Source organism: Podarcis pityusensis (assembly GCF_964106645.2).
Source record: "Podarcis pityusensis genome assembly, chromosome: 2".
NCBI lineage: Eukaryota > Metazoa > Chordata > Lepidosauria > Squamata > Lacertidae > Podarcis > Podarcis pityusensis.
The window spans coordinates 113,362,268-113,385,336 of record NC_138029.1 but is presented as its reverse complement, the minus strand read 5'-3'; the positions used below and the strand labels follow the sequence as shown (position 1 = coordinate 113,385,336).

General features: G+C 46.7%; 2 protein-coding genes across 2 annotated transcripts in view; both read right to left on the bottom strand.

Moving 5' to 3' along the window:
• LOC308470060 (E3 ubiquitin-protein ligase TRIM11-like) overlaps positions 1 to 23,069 on the bottom strand; it is a 70,901-nt gene that overhangs the window by 29,832 nt on the left and 18,000 nt on the right. The gene's annotated exons all lie outside the window — the stretch shown is intronic.
• Positions 3,834 to 20,995, bottom strand: LOC308469738 (zinc finger protein RFP-like). Its single transcript, XM_080992629.1, has 8 exons — positions 20,920 to 20,995; positions 17,666 to 18,079; positions 14,876 to 14,971; positions 9,208 to 9,438; positions 7,323 to 7,345; positions 7,081 to 7,199; positions 6,005 to 6,031; positions 3,834 to 5,016 (listed from the first exon to the last, which is right to left on the bottom strand). Exons 1-8 carry the CDS (start codon positions 20,980 to 20,982, stop codon positions 4,469 to 4,471), a joined length of 1,521 nt encoding a protein of 506 aa, XP_080848755.1. The 5' UTR covers positions 20,983 to 20,995; the 3' UTR covers positions 3,834 to 4,468.

Sequence of the window (23,069 nt, the reverse complement as noted above, 5' to 3'; positions counted from 1 at the left end):
CCAGAATTGGACAGCCTTGATGAAATCTGCCCAGTGATATCTATTCAGCTATCAGCTTCCGGAGAACATGTCTGATTTGTTTTGAGAAAGCTTACAGGGACACCGGCTGTTTATGGAACATCCTGATTTGATTTCAGGGAAGTTAAATGATGTTGCGTCAAAGCAAGTGTTATCTGACACCTCCCAGTGCTTTTCCCCAGCATTTCCCCAGTGCTTTTGTAGGGGAAGCGGGTTTAATCCACAACAGCGCCAAATCAACTTCAATGGTGCAATCTGAATTTGACAGTACATAACTGAATTCCATTCTGGAGGTACCTTATCTATCTCGGATACAGGTCAACAGAACAGGTGCACATCTTTCACCTAACCCAGCCTCAGTGGTGTGAGGAAGCACCTTTATGCCTTTGGCGACAGGGGTGCCAAGTTGAATGGGGAGCCCAGGTAAGCGTCGCCTCACATAATTGATCACATGACGGGGTGCACGAACACCATTTGAATGGCAATGGCCATCAACTGGGCGGGCAGCTGCCTCAAATATTTTATTGGGGTGTGTGTGAAAGGACCTCAGCCCCTAGGCTTGTGGATGAGCGATGGCCGCAAAGGGATCTTGTGACAACCAGAACATGGAGGCATTAATGGTTCCTACTGTTATGTACTGAAGTTCTCACCCTGGGCCAGCAGGGGGATACTGTAGATAGTTATGCAAATGAAGGATCGAAAGTGACGTTCAGTGATTGGATAGTTTGTATGCAAATGAAGGATCGAAAGTGACGTTCAGTGATTGGATAGTTTTAGAAAGTTGTTACAGTAACAAGGTACTGGCGCTCTATATAAGCAGGCTGACTGAGCCCTTTAGCTCAGTTCAGTTCTGGCCTCAGAATAAAGAAGAGCTGTTTGAAGAATCGCTGTGTCGTCTGATATGTTCGCCCACAACTTAACACCTACAATATAACATCTCTGGTCAGAAAGCCACGCTAGTTCTATTTCCAATTTTATTGATTAGCATGAATAAAAGCTTTTAGGGTGGATCCGTGCTATACAATTAAAGCATATTCAATGCACATGTTTTCCCCCCCCCAAAGAATCATGGGAACTGTGGTTTGTTGAGGATGCCACAAATGGCACCCTTTTCCAGGGGAAAACTATAGTTCCCAGGATTCCTGGTGGGGCCACAGAGACTCTCAAGCTAGACCTAAGAAAGTTCCAGTTAAAGAGGTCAGGAAGGGGTCCCAGACCTCTCCAAAGAATGCTGCCTTCTGCCTAAGTTGGCCGGGGCTCCTTTTGCAGGAAAGGCAGGATATACCGTATTTTTCGCTCTATAGGATGCACCGGACCATAGGAGGGGGAGAACAGGGGGAAAAAACTTCTCCCCCTCTCTGCGCAGCGCCCCTTCAGCGAAGTGGCAGGAGAAACGGAGCCCCTTCCATTTCTCCTCCCGCTTCGCTGAAGGGGCGCTGCTCAGAGAGGGAAAACTGTGCAGCGCCTCTCCAATGAAGCGAAGCCTGGAGAGCAAGAGAGATTGGTGTGCACCGACCCCTCTCGCTCTCCAGGCTTCAGGTGGTCATCTGCAAGCCTTTGGAGCGCAACGGGAACTCCTGCTGTGCTCAGAAGGCTTGCGGATAGCTGCCTGAAGCCCCCGGAGCGCAGTGGGAGTTCCCTGCGCTCCGGGGGCTTCAGGCGGCTTCAGCAAAAGCAACGCAAAGCCTCGGGAGCGCGGGGGGAGCTCTCCCTCTGCGCTTTGGAGGCTTCGCGTTGCTATCGCTGAAGCCAAGGAGCCTGCATTCGCTCCATAGGATGCAAACACATTTCCCCTTCATTTTTGGAGGGGAAAAAGTGTGTCCTATAGAGCAAAAAATACGGTAAATTGAAGTATAGAACAATAAGAAACAGAGTGAGACTGAAACGGACGTATTATCATCTCTAGTCCTTAGCACTCTGCAACTGTCCATTTTCCATTTTTAAGTTCTCTGGGGAATCAGATCTGGAATTCTATGCACACTGTGTAGCATTTTTAATGCATGTTCTGCTATGTTCCATGCATAAAATGGGCATAAATCTCCTCCGCTTTCCCTCAAATCCTCACGATTGCTTAATCATTTCTAGGAAATGCTCAGTTCCTTTCACATACGGTGAACAAGCTGTTCTGCATTGTGGCTTCCCATCTGGCTTTAAGTCTGTGCAAATTTTTGTTTGCTTGCAAAAAAATAAAAAAGGGTGATGTGATCATGAGGCGTCGATCAGGAGTAAATCACCCACTGTTCGGGTGGGTTACTCTGGAGTAGGGGCATTTAGGGTCTCAAACCCATTTTAGGCTATTACTGTAAGTGCCTGTCCACCCCACTGTTTTTGACTCCGGAAACTGGAGTAATTATTTATATTAGCAGCAGGGTGGGGGTGGGGGGGTGGGGGGGTGGGAATAGAAATTAGATAAGCAGCATCAAAAGAGGAAGTAATCAGAGGAAAACCCTTCCCTTGACATTTTGAAGCAACTGTTCCAGTCAATGTCCTTTCTACTCTCAGCATGTTTCAATAGATAAACAAAAGGTTAGTTCTACAAGTCTGCTATTCCACTACTGTATAGTGCACTAAGATCATGGCCACTGGTCCCATCACCTCCTGGCAAATAGAAGGGGAAGAAATGGAGGCAGTGAGAAATTTTACTTTCTTGGGCTCCATGATCACTGCAGATGGTGACAGCAGCCATGAAATTAAGACGCCTGCTTCTTGGGAGAAAAGGAATGACAAACCTAGACAGCATCTTAAAAAGCAGAGACATCACTTTGCCAACAAAGGTCCGTATAGTTAAAGCTATGGTTTTCCCAGTAGTGATGTATGGAAGTGAGAGCTGGACCATAAAGAATTGATGCTTTTGAATTATGGTGCTGGAGGAGACTCTTGAGAGTCCCATGGACTGCAAGAAGATCAAACCTATCCATTCTTAAGGAAATCAGCACTGAAGAAGAAGAAGAAGAAGAAGAGTTTGGATTTGATATCCCGCCTTTCACTCCCTTTAAGGAGTCTCAAAGCGGCTAACATTCTCCTTTCCCTTCCTCCCCCACAACAAACACTCTGTGGGGTGAGTGGGGCTGAGAGACTTCAAAGAAGTGTGACTGGCCCAAGGTCACCCAGCAGCTGCATGTGGAGGAGCGGAGACGCGAACCCAGTTCCCCAGATTAGGAGTCTACCGCTCTTAACCACTACACCACACTGAGTGCTCACTGGATGGACAGATCCTGAAGCTGAGGCTCCAATACTTTGGCCACCTCATGAGAAGTGAAGACTCCCTGGAAAAGACCCTGATGTTGGGAAAGATGTTGCGAAAGCACAAGGAGAAGGGGACGACAGAGGACGAGATGGTTGGACAGTGTTCTCGAAGCTACCAGCATGAGTTTGACCAATCTGTGGGGGGCAGTGGAAGACAGGAGTGCCTGGCATGCTCTGGTCCATGGGGTCACGAAGAGTCAGACACAACCAAACAACTAAACAACAACAACAAATTGACCTCATGGGACGTGCTGTGGGTTAAACCACAGAGCCTAGGACTTGCCGATCAGAAGGCTGGCGGTTTGAATCCCCGCGACGGGGTGAGCGCCTGTTGCTCAGTCCCTGCTCCTGCCAACCTAGCAGTTTGAAAGCACGTCAAAGTGCAAGTAGATAAATAGGTACCGCTCCAGCGGGAAGGTAAATGGTGTTTCCATGCGCTGCTCTGATTCGCCAGAAGCCGAAATCCCAGAGTCGGCCACGACTGGACCTAATAATGGTCAGGGGTCCCTTTACCTTTATTGACCTCATAGGAATGTGTGTGTGAAGAACATGAAATAGGATTGCAAAAGTTTGTAGGTTTTTTTCATTTTTTTATTTATCAAAAAACAAACTCTTCCATAGAAAATAACATCAACCGTTGTGCTCTGACCCTCTCCCCAGCTTGCCGCCTTTACCAGACTGCAACCTTTTCCCCCTAGGTCACCAATTCTAAAGACTCTCCTTTCAAACTCTGCTTTGTTTTCTGAACCAACTCAGAACTGCAGGAGGGGCCCCACCCAACAGCTATCTGGTCCAGAATCCCATTCTCCTTGACTTTTCTTAATGGCCCATTCCTTCCTTCTTTTCTTCCTTCCACCATGTAGTTTTTATTATTATTAACATTTTAAAGTTTTTCAGTTGCACAAAATAAAGTTGTACAAAATAAAGTGGAAAAATAATGTTGTGGGAGCTATGGCTCGTCTCCCAGGCACTTCCTGACATGGGGGAGCTGGCCTGGTTTATATTTTAATGCTTGCTAAACCTACTGTCTGGCATCCAGTTCTAACACACCACACACAGATTAAATTCTAACATTTACTGGATCCAGAAATTTAGGGTGCCTGGCACCCACAAACTCTTAACACTGCAGAGAAAATGCTAGGCTGTCACCTTCTCTCAGGGTGGGGGTGGTAGAGCAGGGGGCGGTGAGGATCGTCCTCAGGACTCAACACTTCAGACCAGCTCCCCACCAAACATGGAAAAAGGGCTGGACCTTCTCCCCAGAGAATGAGGCTTGTTGGAAATTGAAAATCAAGTCATCGGTGTGGGCATTATAGAATTCCACACAGCCCTGATCATAGTCTAGGGACACCCGGATCTTCCTGGGCTCATAGCTCAAGCTCAAAGGGGTCCGCTCAGGGAGGGTTGAAGCCCAGAAGGGATCAGATGAGGCTGACTCATCCTTTCCCTTCCCAATGGCCCAGATCCCCTCAGAAGGACTCATGCGGACAAAGCCTTTGCGCCTGACAGACTCTTTTGCAACCCCTACGGCCCAGTTGGCCCGTTCCCTTTCCTCCTTCTCCTCTTCCACCACCACCTCCCACCAATATCTTCCTGAGGTGAATTTTGCATGGCCCAGCGCGTAGAGCATGCTGTCAAATCTCCCAGGGTTGTCCTGAACGTCCTGCATTTCCCTTCTTCTTCTCAAACTCTTCAGGTCCTCGGTTACTACAAGAAAGGAGTGGGCGGTTCCTGGATCCAGAGTGATGCTCACTGCGAAGAAGAAGAAGAAGAGGAGGAGGATATGACAAAGGAGGTTGGGTGGTTGATGATGCCAGGTGAAGGCTCGGTCTCACTACTGGAGAGAGACTCGAAAACACTCCAGGCCTGTTTCTGGGGCCCAGCAAAGAGTGGAAAGGACCACTCCTTCAATTACAGGCAGGTTGAGGACAGAGAGGCACTGTGGACACCCACTCACATATGGATATTTTGGAAGTCCCACATTCCTAAATTATTATTATTATTATTATTATTAATAATAATAATAATAATAAAAAGCTAAAAGCACAACAAAACATCAAACATTAAAAACTTCCCTAAACAGGGCTGCCTTCAGATGTCTTCTAAAAGTCTGGTAGTTGTTTATTTCCTTGACATCTGAGGGGAGGACGTTCCGCAGGGTGGGTGCCACCACCGAGAAGGCCCTCTGCCTGGTTCCCTGTAACTTCACTTCTCTCAGTTAAGGAACCGCCAGAAGGCCCTCAGAGCTGGACCTCTGTGTCCGGGCTGAATGATGGGGGTGGAGACGCTCCTTCAGGTATACTGGGCCGAGGCCGTTTAGGGCTTTAAAGGCCAACACTTTGAATTGTGCTCAGAAACGTACTGGGAGCCAATGTAGGTCTTTCAGGACCGGTGTTATATGGTCTCGGCAGCTGCTCCTAGTCACCAGTCTAGCTGCCCCATTCTGGATTAAGCAGGCACTGACTATACCACATGTGGAATCCCTGCCATCCAGTATCTTAGTTGTCCTCTCACTGATGAGCCCAATTTCTGTTCATATGAAAGGAAATAAATTGACTTTTCCCGAAGAGGGTTGCAACAAGCCACCCGCCTAAGGCCCTGAGATATTCTAATTAAGATTGGGTATATAAATTTAACAAACTAAATAAAAGAAAAATGAAGGCAACCAGTTGAAATACTTGAACGAGGGGTTGACACTGGTGAACATTTTCTTTTCTTCCATTCCTTACAGATAGTTTACCTTTGTTCGGTGCCTGCATCAGCAGCTCTGTTACACAGAAGAAAGAGCGACTAATTAAAAACGTGGTCAAAAGTCCATCAAGTATATCATTTGTTAACCGTCCCTGCCCCCCAAGCCCCACCCTCATACTAAATTCTTGGTTAATGAGGCCTATCGTGGATATAATTGGGGGGGGGGGGGCAGAAGATGGGTCAGGTGGCCAATTACTCACGGACGAAAAACAAGGATATGCATCGCCTAAAAAGAAAAACTACAACTGTGAATAAAATTGGCACACGTTCTGCTCATAGATCAGCAGTGGATTTCTGCCATTGGGAATGGGGGGTAGGCAGGCATAAAGGCAAACTTTAGATGGCGCCAGAGTCAATGACAAGCAAAGAAAACTATTTCTAGTTTTCTCTCCATCCTCTTCTCAGCTAAGGGCTCGTCCATACTGTTGTTTAATGTGGGCCGTAAGGTTCCGTCAATATGATGGGTCTTCTCTAAATCAGCACCTCCCCACACTTTCGCCTTCCCCAATCCCAGGTTTTCTCATCCCCTCTCCTTTTCAGAGTATCCCTGGTATGTGGAGAAAAAAATATAATCGCAAATGGATTCTGTGTGAACTTGCCATGTATATACCAAGATCACAAACACCGCTTCCTTGCTTCTTCGCTCACCTGGGGCATGTTCAGGGAGGGAAAGGCATGGATAACCTATTCAAGGGAAGGGTTTTCAAACACCTAGAGGGCAACCACACGCCCCATTAGGGATGGCAGGATCTAGAATTCACCTAGGTTGAAAACAGCATGTTGAGGACGAGGAGGAAAAAATTCCAGACTGAGATCAACTGCATTTTTGTGCTACAAATGGCTACGTGTGTGCACAGCCAAGGAGGCCACGGCATCAAAGGAATTCTAGGAAGTGGATGGAATGAGGGAAAATGTGATTCGAGACCCGCTGGATCATTCCAGGTAAGAGTCAGCTCCTCTTTAGCAAAATTCTGACTTTCGCAGCAACCAACAGAGATGCGGAACTGCCTGACAAACAGCGTCCTTCCTCATTCCATGAACTGACCCCCCGACCCCAAAAAATACCTTTGCATTTCTCCATGGTATCCTTCAGAAATGAATTTTTCTGAGTGTAACTTATGAGTCTCTCTTCCATGCCTGTAGAGATTCCCAGCACTGTCCGCTTTCTTTTCCACAGCACAAACCTGTAAGGAAGGTGGGTCAGCCTAAGAGATGGTTTAAACAGCAGCAGCAGCAGCAACAGCACCCAATGTGTGTGACCGGCCACTGGAAAAGAATAGGAAGGAGACTGAGAAAGAGCCACGTACCTGACCACCGTAGTCCCAAGGCCCTGAAAGAGAGAAAGAGAGAAAGAGAGAAATGGGTCTCAGCTGCACAGGCAGAACACAAACAGGGCATTTTGCTCTACAGTGGTACCTCGGGATGTGAACGGGATCCGTTCCGGAGCCCCATTCGCATCCCAAACGGAACGTAAGATGCAACGGTGCGTCTGTGCATGCGCATGACGTCATTTTGAGCGTCTGCGCATGCACGAGCAGTGAAACCCGGAAGTAACGCGCTCCGTTACTTCCGGGTTGCCGCAGAGTGCAACTCGAACGCGCTCAACCCAAAGCACATTCAACTCGAGGTATGACTGTATTGGATATTACTTTTCTTGGAAGGCTCCATGCACACAATATTATAAAAAGGTAAAGGACCCCTTTACCTTTACCTTTACCCTTTACCTTGATGCTTTTGGATTATGGTGCTGGAGGAGACTCTTGAGAGTCCCATGGACTGCAAGAAGATCAAACCTATCCATTCTGAAGGAAATCAGCACTGAGTGCTCACTGGAAGGACAGATCCTGAAGCTGAGGCTCCAATACTTTGGCCACCTCATGAGAAGAGAAGACTCCCTGGAAAAGACCCTGATGTTGGGAAAGATGGAGGGCACAAGGAGAAGGGGACGACAGAGGATGAGATGGTTGGACAGTGTTCTCAAAGCTACCAGCATGAGTTTGACCAAACTGCGGGAGGCAGTGGAAGACAGGAGTGCCTGGTCCATGGGGTCACAAAGAGTCCTACACGACTAAACGACTAAACAACAACAAAGGACCCCAGGATGGTTAAGCCCAGTCAAAGGCAACTATGGGGTTGCGGTGCTCATCTCGCTTTGAGGCTGAAGGAGCCGGTGTTCGTCCTCAGACAGCTTTCTGGGTCATGTGGCCAGCATAACTAAACAGCTTCTGGTGCAACGGGACACCGTGACAGAAGCCAGAGCGCACAGAAACTTTGTATATTCAATGGACACAGAGATTGTATTTTCTTCTATCAAGTAGTCCATACACAACCTGGACCTATTACACATTCGTTGCCCTGGGGAAAGCGCTTTTTCACACATCAGTTTCGTTCTCCAAATAAAAGCTTAACGCAGATCAATTCTGCGTTACCCGCCCCCCTCCATTTGAAAATGGACGGAGGCAGCCCCAGCAATGGGGGCTGGGACCTGCCCAATGTCACTGTGGCTGGGCGTACACCAAGATTTCAACCCCCAATTCCTTTTTTGTTCGCCTGGGATATGGGGCAGGGAGGAAAAGTCAGGAGAAATCTAATCCGAAAGAGCATCTTCAAATGTGTATCAAGTAATCACACCCACTTTGGGGGATGGAAGGTTCTAGAAGCAACCTGGACTGAAACCAGAATGTTGAGGATGAGCATGCATGGTTCCACACTGAGAAAAAGCTACTCCTTTGTGCAACAAATGGATAATAAGTTTGTACAGAGCCCAAGTGTCCTCCCCAGGTGTTATGTACTGAGTTGAATAGGATCCAAATGCAGCAGTCTGATAGGTCCTAGAACAATAGGATCCAAAATGCAGCAGTCTGATTTGTCCTAGAACAATAGGATTCAGAATGCAGCAGTCTGATTGGTCCTAGAACAATGCAGCAGTATGATTGGTTGGCAGGAACCACCCAATCATGCTCCAGATAGAAGTGAATCCACAACCTGATTGGCTTACAGTAGAATTCCAGAATTAGCCAATCATGTGCAGCCCATTGTGTAAATAATGTATATAAAGCAGATACTTTGGGGGAACTTTCATTCCTCCTCACCACTATGAGCTGAATAAAGAGCATGAAATCCACTCTTGACTCTGAGTCAAGACCCGTACTCCCAGGATCAGGGAGCTGCCTTTGTGTTTCACTGTCTCACCCGCAGGAACTCCATAGGCGGCAGTTGGCGCTTCTTTTCCATGTCTGTGATGTGGCTACTGAGAAAGGCGATATCCTGTGAGAGCTTGACGATATTACTTTCCTTTTTCGTCTTCATCTCTTTCTCCAGATCCTCCAGCTCAGTCAGCCAAAAGCGCTGCAGCTCATGCAGGAAGTTATGCATTTGTTCAAAAGCGCCTGCGATCTTGTTCTTCTCCTCCTCTAGCTCCGCCTGAAGGGGAAATAGAAATTGGGGAGGGAGTAGAGATGGAAGCTGAGTGCCGTCCAAGGGAGCATAGCTACAGGCCTGCGATGGATACTGCAAAAGAATTCTACACATAATGCTTCTTTAACATACCACAGTGCAGTAAATTTCCACAGGATTCTTAAGAATGAACCTTTTTTTTTGTTTGTGGTACAGTGGTACCTCGGGTTAAGTACTTAATTTGTTCTGGAGGTCCGTTCTTAACCTGAAACTGTTCTTAACCTGAAGCACCACTTTAGCTAATGGGGCCTCCCACTGCCGCCGGAGGTCGATTTCTGTTCTCATCCTGAGGCAAAGTTCTTAACCCGAGGTACTATTTCTGGGTTAGCGGAGTCTGTAACCTGAAGCGTATGTAACCTGAAGCGTATTTAACCCGAGGTATCATTGTACTGACTTTGGAAGGGGGACACCGCAGAAATTTTTCCGTTGCCAGATTTACCATGGAGCTTATGGTGCAAGCTGGGGGGGAAAGGCTCTCACAATAAATGAAAAAAAAATTACATACAGTCGTACCTCGGCTACCGAACGCATTGCGAGTCGAACGCTTTGGCTGCCGAACGCCGCAAAACTGGAAGTGACTTTTCCGGTTTGTGAACGTTCATTGGAACCCGAACGTCTGAAGCAGCTTCCGCTGCAGCCAATCGGAAGCCGCGCCTTGGTTCCCGAACGTTTTGGAAGTCGAATGGACTTCCAGAACGGATTCTGTTCAACTTCCGAGGTACCACTGTACACACAGTGCACACTACATACATACATACATACATACATACATACATACATAAATAGCAACATTAGAGAGTAATGATATACGTTAATCTTGGGAATGCAACAAAATTAGAATCAGGTAACTGGTAAAAACGGCCACGCGGTTCACCAAGGTTTACGTGTTTATATTTTGAATTAGATATACAGTGGTACCTCGGGTTAAGTACTTAATTCGTTCCGGAGGTCCGTACTTAACCTGAAACTGTTCTTAACCTGAAGCACCACTTTAGCTAATGGGGCCTCCTGCTGCTGCCGTGCAGCCGCCGCACAATTTCTGTTCTCATCCTGAAGCAAAGTTCTTAACCTGAAGCACTATTTCTGGGTTAGAGGAGTCTGTAACCTGAAGCGTATGTAACCTGAAGCGTATGTAACCTGAGGTACCACTGTATATGGGAGCACCAAAAATTTTTAAGTGCCTTGAACGGTCTTAATCCAGCCCTGCAAAGGCTGCCTGCCATTTATCTGTTGGAATAGCATTCCACAACATGGGATCTGCGACACGAAACACCTGATTTCTTGTGGAGGTCTGCCAGGCCTCTCTAACATGGGAAACAACCAGTGCTATTTTTCTAGAAAAAGAGGTGCTGGAAGCTCACCACGAACTTCTCCCTTGTTCTCTTAGAATGGCGGCCACTTGAGAGATTCCCAAGCCGGGCTCCGGCTGGGGGAAAAAGCCCTTGAAACAACTAACATTGCTCCCTCATGTTATCCCCGTCTTTGATTAGAAGGGCTCGGGTGGTCTTGGTGGCAGGGCTGGCAAAATGTCCTGGGCCGGCCCTGCTTTAAGGTATCCTGGACGCAAGATGTTCAAGGCTCTTCATATTAACACAGGAGACACTGAGCCAGTTGCAAATGGGCACCCAGCACAGATGGTTGGACAGTGTTCTCGAAGCTACCAGCATGAGTTTGACAAAACTGTGGGAGGCAGTGGAAGACAGGAGTGCCTGGCGTGCTCTGGTCCATGGGGTCATGAAGAGTCGGACACAACTAAACAACAACAACAAGGCAGAAACGTGTGTTGGGATACTGCCAGGGAGACAAATTCCATCATGCCCCCACGCCGATGCCGGACGATCCATCGATCTCTGGTAGATACGCAGTATCAGTCAATTAGCGACATGAAGCCTCAGAAATAGCTTTCCACGTTCCAGAGCTCGTGCACGCTCTATCAGCAGAGTTCGCACAACGAAAGGTGCACTCAGGAGAGCATATTTACAAGTTTATTCAGCGTTGATCCGAACAAAGAAAAAAACATGACTGCCTGCTTCGATGTCTCAGGCACAGAGAGAAAAACGAAAGCAATGTACAAACATAAACTTCCTGTGAACAGGAAATACGCAGACTCTGTGACTCACAAAGCCTGCTCCCTTTTAAGGTGGAACGGAAATATCCTAACAACGTAAACACAACCAGATGCCTTTATCCTTGGGATAATAGGTTCTGAAATGCCCAAGAACGATGTAAAGTTATTTTTGTATGCCACAACCACTGCTCGAATTCTTATAGCTCAGAAATGGAAAACACAAGGATTACCAACTGTGGAAGAATGGCAGATGAGAATGATGGAATATATGGAGCTGGCTGACCTTACTGGAAGAATCCGCGACCAGAAAGAAGAGGAACATCAAGAAGAGTGGAAGAAATTTAGAGACCATTTGAACAAATATTATAATATTAAAAATTAGAAACTACTTGAAAGTACTAATTAGGACTTCCGGGTTGGCGCCATCGCCGAATGGCGGACTCCCTCCGAGCTCCGGAGGGAGCCTGCTCGGCAGGGGCTGGGTCCTACCGCACCGGCGATGCGGGGACCCTTAAAAACCACGGCCACGAGGGCCGTGGACATGGAGACTCGGCTGGCACCGTCAGCGCCCTCCCGACTCGTGAAGGAGCCTTTTTAAAGGCTACGGATCGGGTGCCGGGGAGAAGCGTGGTGCTTTGAGTCCTCTGCTATCCCTGCCGAGCGCAGCCGCATGCCATCCGGCGGAGAGCGCTGACTTCTTCCATTGAAAATTCGGACTTTTTAACAACAACCCGTGAGTAATTTGGAAACTGGGTTTAAAAGGAGGAAAAAAAAAAGAATTTCCTTTCGATTTGGACACGAGCGGGGGGGGATCCAAAAAGGAAGTCAGTCCCCCCCCCTATTGTAAACCTTCTAAGACAAGGACGGGGAAACCAAGGTCCAAAAAGATTTGTATTGCTGATAAAACCTAAGAATTCCACGATGGGAAATTATAAGAACTGTGCTGGAGGACGAATTGAGGGAGAAGAAACGTAACCCCCCCCCTGGGAACCGGGGTGATTGAAGAGAGAGCCTGGTGAAAAGAGTCGGAGATTTTGACAGCTGTCAAAGTAGCTGTCAAAGTCGAGGATTTTATTATGAGAACTTTGCTGGCTAAATTTGTTACAATTTGCTACAACTTTTTAAAACTTGGATACAAAATGGCGAAAACATGGATAACAATCGGACTTTTGGACTAGAGAAAACAAAGTTACAATAATCCCCCTAGAGGAGTTTCGGGACATTACAAAGATGGTCGTAAGTGGAAAAATACCATTGGAATTTTATAGAACTGGTTATCTTCTGGGAAAGCTGCAAAACGGAAATAATATTTTGTCTACAGGGTGTACAGCTAAAGGAGACAATAGAATTTTCTATTGAAGAAAGGAAGGGACTGAACGCAAGTTTTTGTTCCTGAATAACAATAATCCCTGCAGACTTACTAAGCTTCTGAATTAGAACGTTTCAGCAGCGGAACAAGAGGAAACTGGACTACAATTTGGAAAGAACAATGGGGGGAGCTTTATTAAAGATCTGAAGCTAAGTGCTTTAAAAAATAAATTATGTAAGGGAAAAAACAAACAAACAAAAAAAAAAAACCAGCAAGGAGTTGGGGGAAAATAGGTGATTTATGGATTGTAAGAATTCCAGGCGGATAACATGGTTTGGTGGTCAGGGGGAAATTAAACCGGGGACAGAGGGGGAGAACTAAAATCCAAAGGCTTGTCAATTTCTTTTCTTGAACTGGTTTTGTTTCATCTATTCTATCTTTTATTTCTTATTTCTGATATTTTTATTATGTGGGGAGTCTTTATTATTAAAAAAAAAAAAAGGGAAATTGTGGAATAAACATGGGGTGGGCCCTGGGAAAGAAATTTTTGGCTTTTGATTAAGGGTATTGATGAGGAGTGTAGGAATTTTAAATTCGAACAATGGTCTAAACAAATTAAGTTTTTAATCAGAATTGAGAGCTTGTGGAGCCAACAATATGAAACAGGAATATGATAGGGGTGGGGGAAGGGGGGAGTCCCAGAAAGTGGATATATGAAAATAAGGTTCTGAATGTATTTTAACTTTTTACTTTCTGTATTTTTGAAAATTTTAATAAACATTATTTAAAAAAAAAAAAAAAGAAAGTACTAATTAGAAACTAAGAAATTAGAAAGTAAGAGTTGTAAAATACAGCGGCGTAGCGTGGGTTGTCAGCACCCGGGGCAAGGCAAGTAATTTGCGCCCCCTAACCCCTAACCTGCCGCCGCTGCCAGCTTCTTCTTGCTGCTGCCTGGTCTGGTCTGGTGTGGTTCTCTCCTGCGCTCAGCGCTGCGCTGGGCGGCCGCTGCACTGTCCCTCCCCCAGATAGTCCCTTGCTCTCTCTCCGCACCGCACGCCTGGCACCCACCCCCTCCACAGTGGGCGGCGACCCAGCGGCTCGGATCGGATTCGCACAGCCAGCACTGCAGTGAGAGAGAGTGAGTGAGCCAGGTAGGGGCAGAGAGCTGCGAGTGCGAGCGCCCCCCCCTGATGTTGCGCCCGGTGCGGCCGGCCCCCCCTGCACCCCCCACGCTACGCCACTGCTAAAATAACTGAGATCTGAACTTTAAGAAAAGTTAACAAATTAGAATTTAATTGGAATGTTGTGTTTTAATAATGATATTGGAAAACTGCTACATTTAAATACAAGGAAATTCAGAAGGGAGGGCTCAGAGGAAGTCCAAATGATGTTAATGACGCTAGAAGTTTAAACAGTCAATTAATTTGTGTGGTTTGGGTGTGTGTTAATATGTGTTTTTATTTTTCTTATTATCTTTTTTGTTTATATTTTTAATTTTGTCTCTTCAGTTTCTGTTGTAATAGGTGTTATATTTGCTAGAAACTTAATAATAAAAGTAGAGGGACCCCTGACCACAACTCTGGGGTTGTGGCGCTCATCTTGCTTTATTGGCCGAGGGAGCCGGCGTACAGCTTCCGGGTCATGTGGCCAGCATGACTAAGCTGCTTCTGGCGAACCAGAGCAGCGCACGGAAACGCCGTTTACCTTCCCGCTGGAGTGGTACCTATTTATCTACTTGCACTTTGATGTGCTTTCGAACTGCTAGGTTGGCAGGAGCAGGGACCGGGCAACGGGAGCTCACCCTGTCGCGGGGATTCGAACCGCCGACCTTCTGATCGGCAAGTCCTAGGCTCTGTGGTTTAACCCACAGCGCCACCCGTGTCCCTAGAAACTTAATAAAAATCATTAAGAACAAACAAACGTGAACACAGCCTGATATATCTGCCGGCATACATATCCAGGATGACAGAACTGTTGTCCAGCCAAGACTCATCCCCAATATGGGAACTATAACAGCAAAGACCTACCGGAAATGCCTTGATCCTCTCTTCTTCAGCCCGTTTCCATTCCCTAACCACTTGTCTCTCTTTCACCAGAAACTGCACCCGAGTCGGGATTCCTTGCTGTGGAAAACAAAATGAGACTTTTTGACCTGTGAGAAATCAGCCAGTTTGATGCCCAGACACAATTCCCCCCACAAAATATTGGATTTGTTTTTATTTTTGCAATAAGGAGAGTGACAAGGAAATGCACTGGAAAGCATGGGATAAAAGTCATCGAACTTCCCCAGAAATAAACCGGAATTAACGCTAATCAAATAGCCTCCGAACAAATCAGAATTAATGCTCAATAAACAAGTCATTTGGAAGTGCCTTATGTCCAGTCTTTATTGAGCATTCATTTTTATTCATTTGTGGGGTATGTGTACATGCTATTAGTCTTTTTTTTTTTTTTAACCACACTTTTCAAGAACCCAGTTTTGCCCCACAAGCTTCCTCATTTCAGAAGTTTGATGGGTGTGTGGAGAGAGAGAAAGAAAGGGTCTTTTTGCTGTTGTCATTATCCCCATTTAAAGTACTGCCATACCACTTTAAACAGTCATGGCTTCCCGCCCCCCCCCAAAAAAATTATTGGAGCTGTAGTTTGCTTTGGGTGCTGAGAGCTGTTTGGAGACCCCCTCATTCGCCTCTCAGAGGTACAATTCCAGACGTCTACAATGTCTGAGGGGGAAATTCCTTTAAAATATTTTTGGAGATTCTGCCAAAAAAACCCCACACCTCAACACCTTTGTGTCCAGATTTTCACTTTTTTGAAATATGAGAACCCTAGTTTAACAACCAATCCCTCTTCCCTGGGAATTTTGAGAACTGTAGCTGTGAGGAGAAGAGTGAGTCTCCTAACAACGTTCAGCCCCCAGAACAGCCATGACTGTTGAAATGGTATTAAACGCATAGTGCTCCAAATGTGCAGGTGGCGCCATTGTGAAACAATTAAGAGTCAGAAATCCTTAATAAATCTTAATTCCATTTATAAGTGGAATCCTTCCTCCCGATTCCTTCCATCACCAAAGATCTATTAGTAGGCTCCGCACTACACAATCCATTGGCAATTAATTATTACATCTACAGTGGTACCTCAGGTTAAGTACTTAATTCGTTCCGGAGGTCCGTACTTAACCTGAAACCGTTCTTAACCTGAAACACCACTTTAGCTAATGGGGCCATCTGCTGCCGCCGCGCCACCGCAGCATGATTTCTGTTCTTATCCTGAAGCAAAGTTCTTAACCTGAAGCACTATTTCTGGGTTAGCGGAGTCTGTAACCTGAAGCATATGTAACCTGAAGCGTATGTAACCTCAGGTACCACTGTATTAAATTTAAACGCTACACTCCGCCTGAAGATTTAAAGATCACAGGGCACTTTACAATATAAAAACATAGAATTAAGCCGCAAAATCAACGATACCACTTCCTACTGATAACAAATCCATCTTTGGAAACCGCTAACCAGCGATGGCGAAACTCGGCCCTCCAGCTGTTTTGGGACTACAATTCCCATCATCCCTGACCACTGGTCCTGTTAGCTAGGGATGTTGGGAGTTGTAGTCCCAAAACAGCTGGAGGGCCGAGTCTGGCCATCACTGCGCTAAACCTTTTGCCCTGGCCTTATTCTCAGGGGTGAAGTCTGCTGTAGCTCAACTTTTCTCATGCTAAAGGACAGATGTGCACTTTGGAGGTGACTCAGCTACCCCCTTTTAAGCAGAAGCTGCAAATGGAAAAGGCTGCTCCAGTTAACCTTAGGAAACAAACAACAACACTTCCGGTCTTGTTGGGAAAGCTACCTTAAATATCTTTTCCAACTCATTATAAATCAATCTCCCAAAACTCCTTAGCTACTTTGCACATCCGCCACATGTGGTAAAAGGAGCCTTCTACTTCTTCTTTTTTTTTTATAAAAAAAAGTATCTTTATTAATTTAAAATAAACACATTTATGAAAAAACAGACGTATATACAGGTAAACAAGCATACAGTCAATCAAACAAATAACAGAAAGATCAAACAAACCACCACACTATAAGATATAAGAAAATTAATATAATCCTCATTGTATATACTTCTGGTATTGAACACAATTATAAAACTTATAGAGAAGAAATTTAAAACTGACTTCCAATTAATCTCACTGTACTTTATCTATCCATTACTTTATACCGCCCAGTTACATATTTCTTATATAATTTCTTTTTACCTCCCTACAAACTTTTATTTATACAATACTTTCTACTTCTTTACATTTCCAACAAAGATCTGACGTTGATTTATATACCGTATTTTTTGCTCTATAAGACTCACTTTTTCCCTCCTAAAAAGTAAGGGGAAATGTGTGTGCGTCTTATGGAGCGAATGCAGGCTGCGCAGCTATCCCAGAAGCCAGAACAGCAAGAGGGATTGCTGCTTTCACTGCTTCTGAGATTCAGAATATTTTTTTTCTTGTTTTTACTCCTCAAAAAACGGTGCGTCTTGTGGTCTTGTGTGTCTTATACAGTGAAAAATACGGTATATTTTGGCTAATTTGCTTGGCGTTAGGTACCATCTATACATCATAGCACGGTGAGGATTAAAGCTAGACCTCTGAAGCACATCTCCTTCCTCAAAGAATTCTGGCTGCTATAGTTCACCCCACGCAGGGTTACAACTCTCAGGAACCAACTACAACACCCAGAATTCTTTGAAGGGGAAAATGGGCTTTCCAGGTAGAGTGCTCATGCAACCTAAGACACAGTTCTGAGAATTGATGCTTGAAGGAGATTTCCTACCTTCATCCGCTGTGAAATCTGGTCCAGATTAATCAAGGCGTGTTCGCTGTGCTCTTGCGACCTCTTGCAGACGTTGCAGATGGGGGCTGCACAAACCTTGCAGAAAAACTCCAAGGGCTCCCCATGTCTCTCGCAATCGGTTGTCTCCGCCTGAGAGCTGAACTGCTTGGCTATTTCGACCACGTTGGCCAGCTGCCGGTTCGGCCTGAAGCTGGTTCTCTGGGCTACCTGCCTGCAATGGGGGCAAGATGCCGGTCTCTGGGTTTCTTTCCAGCACATGGTGAGGCAGGCTTTGCAGAAACTGTGCCCGCAGTCCAGAATCACCGGGTCTGTGAAATAGTCCAGGCAGATGGGGCAGGAGGTTTCGTCCAGGAACTGCTGGGCGAGGAGCACGCTTGCCATGTCTGCTCCGCTCTGAAACAGAAGGGAGAAAGGGAGGGTGTTTTGCTTTTGGTTTCAAGGCGCCGACTGTTTCCTGGAACTGCCAGCCTCTCCAGCATGAGTCATCCCAGATTAAGCGTTCTAAGCCACATCCCTTCATATTAAAAGGTGGGCGTTGACTGTTGCCAAAGATTCGTTCAAAAACACAGTGCTTTTTTTCTGGGGGGACGCATACCCCTAAACATTTTGTGAATCTACGTCTGGCCTCATTGAGGGGCAGTATTTCAATATGAGTAGGAAAATGAGATTACCTTAATTTTTTTTTTTTAAAATAGAAAAAAGCCCTGCAAAAATGTATGCCACCATAGAACAGCTTCCCATCTCCAGTCAAACCATCCACCTGACAATAACACTTACAAAATACAGTGGTACCTCGGGTTAAGAACTTACCGTATTTTTCGCTCTATAAGACACACCAGACCACAAGACACACCTAGTTTTTGGAGGAGGAAAAGAAGAAAAAAAATATTCTGAATCTCAGAAGCCAGAGGGATCGCTGCGCAGTGAAAGCAGCAATCCCTCTTGCTGTTCTGGCTTCTGGGATAGCTGCGCAGCCTGCATTCGCTCCATAAGACGCACACCCATTTCCCTTTACTTTTTAGGAGGGAAAAAGTGAGTCTTATAGAGCAAAAAATACGGTAATTCGTTCTGGAGGTCCTTTCTTAACCTGAAACTGTTCTTAACCTGAGGTACCACTTTAGCTAATGGGGCCTCCTGCTGCCGCTGCGCAATTTCCATTCTCATCCTGAAGCAAAGTTCTTAACCCGAGGTACTATTTCTGGGTTAGTGGAGTCTGTAACCTGAAGCGTATGTGTCAGGGGTTCAGGAGCAGAGGCAAGGGCAAGGGAGGAAACAGAGAGCGAGGGGGAGGAGGCAGAAGAAAAGATGAGTGATGACGACGACCCGAGATCTCCGAGTCTTTCCAGTGAATCAGAAGATTCACAGAAAGGAGCACCAGTGGCCAGGGCAAGGGGGGAGCCTAGGGGGACACCCCAGGAAGATAGAGCCAGAGGGGACTCAGAGGGGAGCAGTTGGAAATCGGGACCAGCGTCACCGCCAGAGAGCAGGGAAGAGGAAGGGCGCCAGGGATCAAGCGCTGGCAGCTCACAACAGGGGGGAGGGCACGAGTCAGGAGTGGCCACACCTCCATCGGGGAGCGAAGAAACGGTCAGACGGAAGGTGGAAGGTTGGGCGCGCGCGACAAGTTCAAATGCACAGGAAGGTGGCGCAGTAGGCAGCCCGGAAAGGGAGCCAGGTCCTAAAGCCCGCCGAAAGGAGGGAGAAGAGTCAGGGGGGTCAGCGTCAGCGTCAGAGGAATCCCGGAAGGAAGAGACCCCGGGGGGCAGAGGGACCCAGAGAAGAACAGTCAGGCGGAAAAGGTGGAGCAAGGCTAGGATATTAAGTTGGTGTACAAGGGGCGGAGACTCAGATGGAGCTTCGCCGATCTAACCATTAGACGTAGGGTTGCACGCAGCAGCTTGAGAATGGAAACTGTAACTCAATAAAGACTTTTATTTAATGATCGCTGGCTAGCGTGATCCTCTGTGAGCTAGGATCTGGAAGCAACTCTGACAGTATGTAACCCGAGGTACCACCTTACAACATTTGACATGTGTTTGCGTCCGTTATTAGCCTATTGTTGATTCTGATTACTTTTTGAATGCTTTAAATAGCTGTTTGTACTCATCATTTTATCGTTTCTACAAAACCACTTTTCTTTTTTTACCATCAAGAGGTATACAGTGGTACCTTGGTTCTCAAAATGCCTTCGTACTCAAACAACTTGGATCCTAAACACTGCAAACCTGGAAGTAAGTGTTCTGGTTTGCGAACTATTTTCAGAAGCCAAACGTGCTCCATTCTGAGTGTTTAGGGGTTGTTTTTAAAAGTCTGGAACGGGTTAATCCATTTTGCATTACTTTCTATGGGAAAGCGCGCCTAGGTTTTGGAACGCTTTGGTTTTGGAACGGACTTCCGGAACGGATTAAATTTGAGAACCAAGGTACCAGTGTACACATTTTATGAAATAAAGCATTACAGTGGTACCTCAGGTTAAGTACTTAATTCGTTCCGGAGGTCCGTACTTAACCTGAAACTGTTCTTAACCTGAAGCATCACTTTAGCTAATGGGACCTCCTGCTGCTGCCGTGCCGCCGGAGCACAATTTCTGTTCTCATCCTGAAGCAAAGTTCTTAACCTGAAGCACTATTTCTGGGTTAGTGGAGTCTGTAACCTGAAGCATATGTAACCCGAGGTACCACTGTATACAGATTGCAAAGAAACAATATTAAGGTGTCCAAACCGACATGAATGGAAAAAATGCAGAAATTAAAGCAGGCTAATTTAGCTGAGATTCCTGCATGGCCAAGGTGGTTCAGCTAGATGGCTCTTGAGGTCCCTTCCAACTCTACAATTCTCTGATTCTCATTTGTCAACGCATGGGAGAAATGTTTTCAGCCAATGTCAAAGAAACTTTAGATGGGACATTTTAATACGAGCAGTGGATAAAAGCTGGTTAACTCATTCTCACCCCCACAAAATTGCTTGGGGTGCCTGAATAAGCCCACTCAGGCTTTTGGAGTGATTATAGAAACTATAGAATGAAAAGTGAAATATGTGTGGGAAGGGTTCAGCATGGGAAGCTTGTGTTTCCAAAAGACAAGGTCAAAGTAGCACGCAAGCAGGAGGAGGTTGGAGGGAAGAGAAGATAAGGAGTGAAGGCCGAAGGCCGTTGCTATGCAACTTTGCTGGAGCAAGACAGAACATCTGCTGTTTATGAATGCTTGAGGCATCAATATTGTGGCGTCTTTTACCCTGAGGCAGTGGCACCTTCCTCTTTGCCTAAAGGGAATCTGTGGGGGTGAAGTGACAACCATTGCAACACTTTTAATAAAGGCGCCCGGTTTGACAAATTGGGGTCTGGGTTCTTTTGGCTGCCCAGGCTGAACCCACAGCTATTGGGGCGAGTGAGTTCCCCTTCCAGTATTTCCCTGAGGAGACCACCTGCTTTTCTTTGGAGCTTTCTGTTTCTACTATGTTTTTTGTATATGTCGGAAGCCGCCCAGAGTGGCTGGGGAAACCTAGCCAGAGGTTTCAGGTTAGGAACGGACCTCCGGAACGAATTAAGTACCGTATTTTTCGCTCTATAGGGCACACCTGACCATTGGGCGCACTGAGTTTTCAGAGGGGGAAATAAAGGGAAAAAATATGATTCCCCCCCCCCCCCAGCTCTGGGAGCAGCGGACAGGCTACACGCAGCCTGTGCACTTCTCCCAGACCTTCTCCCTGCTATTACGGGAGGTGGGGGAATTCCCCCATCTCCCGCAAAAGCCCACAGGAGGGAGAAGGGACTGACTCGGCCAGTCTGTCCCTTTTTCCTCCTTGGGGAAAAGCCCCCAAGAGCAGCGCGCTCTTTAAAGGCTGCGCGGCTCCTGCGGGCTTTTCTAGGAGGTGGGGGAATTCCCCCACCTTGTAGAAAAGCCCGCAGAAGCCGCGCACCCTTTAAAGAGCGCGCGGCTTTTGCGGGAGGTGGGGGGATTCCATCTCCTGCAAAAGCCCACAGGAGCCGCGCACCTTTTAAAGAGCGTGTGGCTCCTGCGGGCTTTTCGACCGAGCCTGTGGGGCTGGCGGTGGGGGGAAGCACTGCTTTCCCCCACCGCCAGCCTCAAAGACCAGACTCTCCTAGCTTCAGCGAAAGCAACGCAAACCCTCCGGAGCGCAGGCTTCGGAGGCTTTGTGTTGCTATCGCTGAAGCCAGGGAGCCTGCATTCGCTCCATAGGACGCACACACATTTCCCCTTAATTTTTGAAGGGGAAAAGGTGCATCCTATACAGTGGTGCCCCGCAAGACGAATGCCTCGCAAGACGGAAAACCCGCTAGACGAAAACCCGTTTTTGAGTTGCTTCGCAGGACGAATTTCCCTATGGGCTTGCTTCGCAAGACGAAAATGTCTTGCGAGTCTTGCGATTTTTTTTTCGCTTTCCCCCCCTTTATCTAAGCCGCTAAGCCTTTAATAGCCTTTTAGCAGCTAATCCGATAAGCCGATAAGCCTTTAATAGCCGCTAAACCGCTAATAGCGCTAATCCGTTAAGCCGCTAATAGGGTTGCTTCGCAAGACGAAAAAACCGCTAGACGAAGACTCTCGCGGAACGGATTAATTTCGTCTTGCGAGGCACCACTGTAGAGCGAAAAATACGGCACTTAACCCGAGGTTCCACTGTAAACATATGGGGAAAAACTTTCTGGCAGTAAGAGCTGTTCAACAGTGGAACGGACTCCCTCGGGAGGTGTTGGGCTCTCCTTCCTTGGGAGGTTTTTAAGCAGAGGTTGGAGGGCCATCTGTCACTGATGCTTTAGCTTGGATTCCTGCATTGTGGCGGGGGGTTGGACCAGATGACCACTGGGTGCCTTCCAACTCTACTATGATATCTAAAAGCGTAACCAGTCTGCATGCAAGTCAACGGAGCACAAGGCTTTGGCAGGCAAATGAGTGCTTGATTTGGCCTTGGAGGAGAACTGAGAAGGAAACAAGGCCTTTTCTGCAACCTTGGAGAGGATTAATGATATCTCCGAATCATCCTCTTTGTCCAGAATGTTCTCTGTCCTCTCGCCTCCACCAGCTTCGTTTCTCAGAAGAGTTTTTGTTTGCGAGTGATGCCCTGCTTGCTAGTAAACAGGTCCATGGTCAGGTGTTCACACACCTGTCTCAGCAACGTCTATGCTATTCCACATCGACAGAATTTAAGATGGCAGGATCTGCAAGGATCATAGAATCATACAGTTGGGAGGGAACCCCGGGGGTTATCTAGTCCAACCCCCTGAAATGCAGAGATCTCAGCTAAAGCATCCATGGCAGATGGCCATCCAATCTCTGCTTATAAAACTCTATTATCCTGAGGGTCACCGGGTTCGCCACCTCTTCTTTAGAGAGTGCTTTAAGGCCCAAAATGTTGAGAACAGCTG

Bases quoted from the DNA above. Each gene is read 5' to 3' on its own strand.
- LOC308469738 (XM_080992629.1), bottom strand. From the start codon at position 20,982: ATGGTTGTCACTTCACCCCCACAGATTCCCTTTAGGCAAAGAGGAAGG. The intron at 14,972-17,665 runs GTAGGAAATCTC...TGTTTTCCACAG, and splicing joins AGATTTCACAGCGGATGAAG to CAAGGAATCCCGACTCGGGT. The intron at 7,200-7,322 runs GTACGTGGCTCT...CCTTCCTTACAG, and splicing joins CTTGGGACTACGGTGGTCAG to GTTTGTGCTGTGGAAAAGAA.